Source organism: Nerophis lumbriciformis, linkage group LG27 (assembly GCF_033978685.3).
Source record: "Nerophis lumbriciformis linkage group LG27, RoL_Nlum_v2.1, whole genome shotgun sequence".
NCBI lineage: Eukaryota > Metazoa > Chordata > Actinopteri > Syngnathiformes > Syngnathidae > Nerophis > Nerophis lumbriciformis.
In genome coordinates, this window is record NC_084574.2 from 38,205,001 (window position 1) to 38,212,750 (window position 7,750).

The following is a 7,750-nucleotide window of genomic DNA, read 5'->3' on the forward strand; positions in this document are numbered from 1 at the left end:
AAAGAGCCTGTGCAGTTCTGGAACAACATCTTATGGACAGATGAGACCAAGATCAACTTGTAGCAGAATGATGGAAAGAGAAGAGTATGGAGGAGGGAAGGAACTGCTCAAGATCCAAAGCATAGCACCTCATCAGTGAAGCATGGTGGTGGTAGTGGCATGCATGGCTGCCAGTGGATCTGGATCTCTTGTATTTATTGATGATGTGACAGCTGACAAAAGCAGCAGAATGAATTCTGAAGTGTTTGGGGAAATATTATCTGCTCATATTCAGCCAAATGCTTCAAAAGTCATTGGACGGCGCTTCACAATGCAGATGGACAATGACCCCAAGCATACTGCGAAAGCAACCAAATAGTTTTTTAAGGCAAAGAAGTGGAATGTCCTGCAATGGCCAAGTCAATCACCTGACCTGAATCCAATTGAGCATGAATTTCACTTGCTGAAGACAAAACTGAAGGGAAAATGCCCAAAGAACAAGCAGGAAGTGAAGACAGCTGCAGCAGAGGCCTGGCAAAGCATCACAAGGGACCAAACCCTGCGTCTGGTGATGTCTATGTGTTCCACACTTCAGGCTGTCATTGACTGCAAAGGATTTGCAACAAAGTATTAAAAAATGACAATTTTATTTATGATTATATTAGTTTGTCCAATTACTTTTGGTCCCTTAAAAAGTGGAAGGCACTTATAAAATGGGTTGCAATTCCTACACCGTTCACCTGATTTGGATGTAAATACCCTCAAATTAAAGGTCAAAGTCTGCACTTAAAGCAGATCTTGATTGTTTCATTTCAAATCCATTGTGGTGTTGTACAGTGCTGGAATACTGAAAATTGTGTCAATGTCCAAATATTTATGGACCTAACTGTATGTACAGCTCCACTAATGGACATTTGAGTGTTACTTTTAAAGGCAAAATTAAAGTATTTTATATGGGACTTTATTGTATTATATGTATAGTACATGTTCCAAAAAGAAAAAAAAGCATAAAACACCACCAGAATTAGAGATATTACAAGTCAAAGTGATGAAGCTTAGTGTTACGCTCATGACTTGGTGTAACTCAACATTACCCTATAAGATTAAGGCAATTGCATTTTATTGATATTTGAAATGTATTCTATGTTTATAAATGAATATTTAAATATACTAAATGTAAAAAAGGGAATAAATATTCAAAATAAGATCATTAAATGAAATCTAGTTTGGTTACGCCATCATGAGCGCAACACAAGGTTGTTAAAGTTTCAAGTACAATTCTAAATAAGATGTCAAAAGCAAACTGAAATCAAATACACACCGCTTAAAGATTGATCAATACCTATTTAAATTTAGTAATAGATAGATATGATGATGTATCAAAATATAAAAGAAATATACCTGAACAGAACGCTCATGATGGTTACACCAAATCCTTTACCATCACTATATATATTCAAATACAGCCTCAAAAGCAACATGTATTGAAACAAAACAATGCACAATATGATATGAATGATATGGGGCAAAGACAGGAGACTTTATTCTTTAGGCCACCCTTAAAAAATGTTGTGTTTGCAATTTCCGACCCATAACATTTAGGGTTGGGTCGGTAGGTAGGTAAATATTTTTTTTTTGTAGCTTTACTGAATAATACCTGTTAAATATCTTTACTTGCATATACATTGACATCTAAGATAAATTGGTGACAAGTGTAGACATAGATCAGATGGTAAGGAATTGCCTCTAATCTGGGTTTATACTTGGAACTTAATAAATAGGAGAAAATAAATATTTAGAAATATTTGATAGAAGAAAAAAAATTCACTCCTGTACAGGCCAATAAAAACTTTTGGGTAGGCAGAAAAGTAGTGGGTCAGTCGGCAATTGCAAACAAACAAAATTTTAATTTAGGCCTTATAAATTAAACCATTTCAGTGTACATGTATTTTTTTTTAAATGATGTCCTCTGCTATTAATTCTTGGAATAGGCAAGATCGTAACGATATCTTCATCATTAACAATGGACCGGTCATGCAATGCCGACCAGATGTAAAAAGTGCCCCGTTTCTTGAGAAACCGAACATCTCCTTTTTATTATCGTTGATTTTAAATGGTCAAACTTATGCATATTATATATGCATGCCCTAGTAAACAAAAAAAAGTCATATTTATTTTGATTGTTACATTTTGAAGTACATTTGTGCAGGTGGGTGCAAATGTACCCATTACCAGAGCTGTACACGGAAGCTAATTCCATCGTGTAATTGTCATGAGCGAATACACATATGTAAATACACGATTTCTAGTAACATACTTTGGAAAACCAAAACATAAAACATTTTGTTTTATGAATATAAATCAATCTGTGATAGTAATTTGGGTTTATTGTGTATGGAATTAATATAATTAATCATCGACATACGCTCGAAATAATTACACAAACACACAGCATAGACGCTCGATATACTGGCGTGACTATCACGGACGTATGCAAATTGAATAATTCGAATTATTACGAGAAATACACAAGCTTTTGCAAGAGCATGGAATATTTAAAAAGTACCATTAAAACCAATTTGAATGCGAGTAATGTAAAATATGCAACTAAAAGCAGCGACAAGAAACAAGCTGAAAAAATAAAGACATTGAAAATTGTTAGTGTGGGTACCCAACTTTGATTTAATCAAAGTACACATTTTCTTTAGTGACTAAAACAAGAGGTTAACGCATCGATAGAAAATTGATATAAAAGTATTCACAAAACTATCCGTTGATTAATAAAATCCCATTATTTTACTTATTGATATTTATAATTATATCAATATTATGTCACTCGACATCCATTGCTTTCGGTCTCCCCTAGAGAGGGGGGGTTACCCACATATGCGGTCCTCTCCAAGGTTTCTCATAGTCATTCACATCGACGTCCCTTATGTGGGCTCTGTACCGAGGATGTCGTTGTGGCTTGTGCAGCCCTTTGAGACTTTTGTGATTTAGGGCTATATAAATAACATTGATTGATTGATCGATTGATTATTTCCGTCCGTGACGAATGCTCGGCATAAACTTACTGGTAACACCAAATCGTCAACATGTTCTATTTATACCCTAAGCACGGCGGATGAATATCGTTTATCGCACCACGTGTTTACATGAATTAAAAGTAGTCCACTTTGCATAATCCTTTGTTTATTTTGGCGGTTTCTTGCCATGTTATGATCAGTCATACGTTCGTGATGCGTTACACAATTCTCTCCGGGTGAAACAATTCCCTCTTATAAAGAAATAATTCAGAAAATATGTTATTGTAAAGTAGGTTGTTTATTTCTTATATAAATGATCAAACGATTAGAACTATTTCGCGCGGATGTTTTATGTAAAACTGTTGTTATGGGGTAGTTTGAAAATAGAAATTGGTTACACAAAATAATTACGAACGTATGCGTTTTTCACCACCGGTTTTGATGAGCTTTGCGATTTCGGTGCATGCTACAGAAATACTTCTGTATGTATTATATATATATATATATATGTGTGTGTGTGTGTACATGTCTGTGTATATAATTAATATTACATGTATGTATATATATATATATATATGTGTGTATACATTACGGCTGCAACAACTAATCGATTAAATTGATTAAAATCGATTATAAAAAATAGTTGGCGATTAATTTAGTCATCGATTCGTTGGATCTATGCTATGCGCATGCACAGAGGCTACTTTTTAAAAAAATATTTTTTATTTTTTTTAATTTTTTTATAAACCGCAACATTTACAAACAGGTGAGAAACAATAATCAAAATAAGTATGGTGCCAGTATGCTGTTTTTTTCCCAATAAAATACTGGAAAGGATAGAAATGTAGTTTGTCTCTTTTATCCGATTATTAATCGATTAATCGAAGTAATAATCAACAGATTAATTGATTATCAAATTAGTTGTTAGTTGCAGCCCTAGTTTACATATGTACTTAATAGTGAATGTTAGTGTCAGAGGTGGGTAGAGTAGCCAGAAATTGTACTCAAGTAAGAGTACTGTTACTTTAGAGATGTATTACTCAAGTAAAAGTAAGGAGTAGTCCCCCAAATATTTACTTGAGTAAAAGTAAAAAGTATGTTGTGAAAAAACTACTCAAGTACCGAGTAACTGATGAGTAACCTGTTCGCTTAATGATGGCGGCAACAAATAATGCACAAAAACATAAAAATAGCAATGAGCAAATTCAGATTCAGGAATATCTCTTAAGCAACTAAAACAATAATATATCCATCCATCCATTTTCTACCGCTTATTCCCTTTGGGGTCGCGGGGGGCGCTGGAGCCTATCTCAGCTACAATCGGGCAGAAGGCGGGGTACACCCTGGACAAGTCGCCACCTCATATATTAAATAATAATACATAAACATTAACAAATTAAGGCAAATTGAGCCACAATAACTTAACAGCACCATAGGCTCAGTAAGCAGAGATTACAAAGGAAAATAACAAGTTAGCCTTTACGCAAACCATAAACTGATAGGTGTGGGCTGCATCTGGGAAGACACTGGGCACTTCTGATTGGTGTTTCTATGCATGCGTGAGTGTGTGTGCGACTGTGCGTGTCTATGAGGCTGCAGTGCGTTCATAAATGTCCCCACACGATGTACATTTGACAGTGATTCATAGCAGGGAAGCTAAAATCAGCCTACGGTGACAGCCAAAATATCTACTAACGTTACTTACCGCCATGTGCTTCCTCAAATTTGACGTTGAGTTCATGTAAGCTTAAGCTTGTTGTTTGCCGCTGAAACTTTGTGTAGTTAATCATGTGACCACCTGGCTCTGTTTGATTGGTGAAACGGAGTCAAACGTCACCAGTGACTGCATTTGATTGGTGAAAGGCAGGCATGCGACAGATCCTACTTTGAAGGTCTGTCTGACAAACCAAAACAAACAAAGCGTGCATTAACAGATCGATAAAAATCAGTAGCGAGCTGAATGTAGATAAATGGAGCGGAATAAAAGTAGCGTTTCTTCTCTATAAATATACTCAAGTAAAAGTAAAAGTATGTTTCATTAAAACTACTCTTAGAAGTACAATTTATCCCAAAAGTTACTCCAGTAGACGTAACGGAGTAAATGTAGCGCGTTACTACCCACCTCTGGTTAGTATAAATATGTATATGTATTAATCATATTTTAAAATAATATATGATATGAATATATGTATAATTGATTCCAAAATGCAAACATAAATGTGTAAAAGTAAATACATTTCCGATGCACATGGTCAGGTGATTGATGACATCATCAGCTGATCACGTATTCTTGCTTGCATATGATGATGATGATGTCATCGTTGCAGGAAGAATTCCGGCTGCACTTCAAGAACATTTCCAGGATTATGGATTGTGTCGGTTGCAGTAAATGTCGTCTTTGGGGAAAGCTGCAGGTGTGTGTCCTTGTCCTGACTCCGCCCCCTGGCTGCAGCGCACCTTGCCTTTGTGCTGACTTTGTGTTGTGGTCATGTGACTGCAGACGCAAGGTCTGGGTACCGCCCTCAAGATCCTCTTCTCCGAGAAGCAGATCAAGAACCTTCCGGAACATTCCCCCTCCAAAGGCTTCCAGCTCACTCGCCAGGAGGTGGTCGCCTTGCTCAACGGCTTCGCCAGGTAGGCCACGCCCCTTCGCCCCCCCACAACGACTACTAGAAAGCCGATGTGTGTGTTTGTGTGCCAGGTTGTCCACTAGCATCCATCAGCTGCACAACTTCCGCCTGCTGTTGAAGGAGAAGCGGTAACAGGAAGTGACCAGCAGGTAACAGGAAGTGACCAGCAGGTGGCACCCTTCCCCCCCCCCCCAGACTTGCTAACTGCCTTGTACAGGTGTATGAGGAAGAGTACATTTAATTTATTCAGGGAAACTCCGCCTCCTGCTGACATCATGGCCTTGGATCCCGCCCCACGTGCGACACGATCACATGACTTGTGAAAATAAACTATAGAGTGTGTGGTCATGTGATCACGTAGAAGGAAGTGGACCAAATAAGTCGCTTGCTTTTGAGTTTGTTGCCGTAGAGACGAGCTGCTTTGATGAAATAATGATTAAATGTCACAGTTTGTCCTTCAAACTTCCACTTGTACTCGTCTTGACTCTCACAGATGCATGCTGGGAGCTCGAGACGGATGATTCTTAAACTAGTAGAGTAGTTGTTGCAGGTTTTGTCCACTGGGAGGCGACTTAACAGTTCGATGTTATCCAAATCACAAAGTGTCCACAGTTCTTCCCGCATCCTCCAATCATTTGTGGCAGCTTTGGGGTACTTTGAAGACTGCCAGCAACTTCCAATTTGTCCACAAACCAGTGCAACACTTGCGCCAATCAGCAGATGTCCTGTTGTCATAATTCCTAACAGGTGGATATCTTCACATCCTCGACTGAAAGGGTCGCCAGGCACGCAGCACTCCTTCTTCTCCCCAGAGTCCGTCGTGTGTCCAGCAACAACCGCTTCGTCATGACAAGCAGGTTCCCCCGAACCCAAGATCTTGTCAGTTTCGTTGAGGCCGGTTAATTAGTTCCAATGTTTAGATTTGGAGAGCAGTGCAAAAAGAGGCAACAGGAAAGTTAAGATGCAACCCGAGATGGCCCAGATGGCTGGAGCAGCGGATGGTTGGTCAATGGCCACAATGTCCCCACACGGCTGAGACGGCAGCAAGGTGTCATGTTTTGGGCTGGAATCACAGGGAGAGAGCTACTAGGTCCCTTTAGGGTCTCTGAGGGTGTGAAAATGACATATTCTGTAGAGTTTCTGACTTCCATGGTACAAAAAGAAGAACCGACAATAACTCATCTTCATGCATGACAATGACCCATCTCATGCTGCAAAGAACACCACTGAGTCACTGGCTGCTATGGGCATAAAAGGAGAGAAACTCCATCCTCTCCTGACCTCAACCCTAATGAGAACTTGTGGAGCATCATCAAGCAAATGATCTATGAGGGTGGGAGACAAGCAGCAGCTCTGGGACACTATTCTAACATCCTGCAAAGAAATGAAAGCTGAACGTGTCCGAGAAGTCACAAGTTCAATGGATGCAAGGCTTATGAAAGTGATACCAAGCAAGGGGTCCTATATTCACATGGAACTCAGCCTGTTTCATCAAAAGGTATTTCCATCAAAAATATTTGAATTAAATGGTCTTATAATGCTACAAATTCAACATTTTGAGTTCTTTACAGCCTATAAAATGCCTTGAAACACAGTGTAGTTAATCATTGGGTATTAAAGTAACACGTACAAAGGGATGCACAATAGATCCCTGACATAAGGGGGAGAGGTATTTGCGAGCGAAATAATCATCAAGATCTAACAGGGAAGTGAAAAGGAGCTGCAGGAAGGTCAAAGGGTGTTGGCTGGAGGAAAAGGCAAGGGAGGCACAGGAGGCAGCGGAGAAGAACAACACAAAAACCCTGGACAGGATTGTGCGGGAGCTAACCAGCTCCAGGCGCAGCTCTGGTGTGCCAGTCAAGAGCAAGGATGGCGGACCACTTCTGACTGACGGAGAGCAGGAGGCAAGGTGGGTGGAGCATTTCAAAGAGGTTTTCAACCAGCCAACTCCGCCCATGCTCTTCACTTTTGACCAGGAAACAACCGCTCCAACTCTCAACGTCACTTCAGATGAGATGTCCGGGACTGAGGTTGCCAGAGCAATCAAGAGCCTCAAATATATCAAGGCGCCGGGACTTGATGAGGTGACAGCTGAGCTGTTGAAGCACGGTCAGG

The 7,750-nt window shown here is 39.4% G+C and overlaps 1 protein-coding gene across 2 annotated transcripts in view; it reads left to right on the top strand.

Moving 5' to 3' along the window:
- ero1b (endoplasmic reticulum oxidoreductase 1 beta) overlaps positions 1-6,097 on the top strand; it is a 19,050-nt gene extending 12,953 nt beyond the window's left edge. For both annotated transcript variants that reach the window (XM_061987979.2, XM_061987980.2), the window contains exons 14-16: positions 5,333-5,419; positions 5,506-5,639; positions 5,707-6,097. In XM_061987979.2, coding sequence (XP_061843963.2) covers positions 5,333-5,419; positions 5,506-5,639; positions 5,707-5,767 — 282 coding nt within the window. In that variant the 3' untranslated portion in view covers positions 5,768-6,097. The remainder of the gene's footprint in view (positions 1-5,332; positions 5,420-5,505; positions 5,640-5,706) is intronic.
- Positions 6,098-7,750: the final 1,653 nt, after the last annotated feature.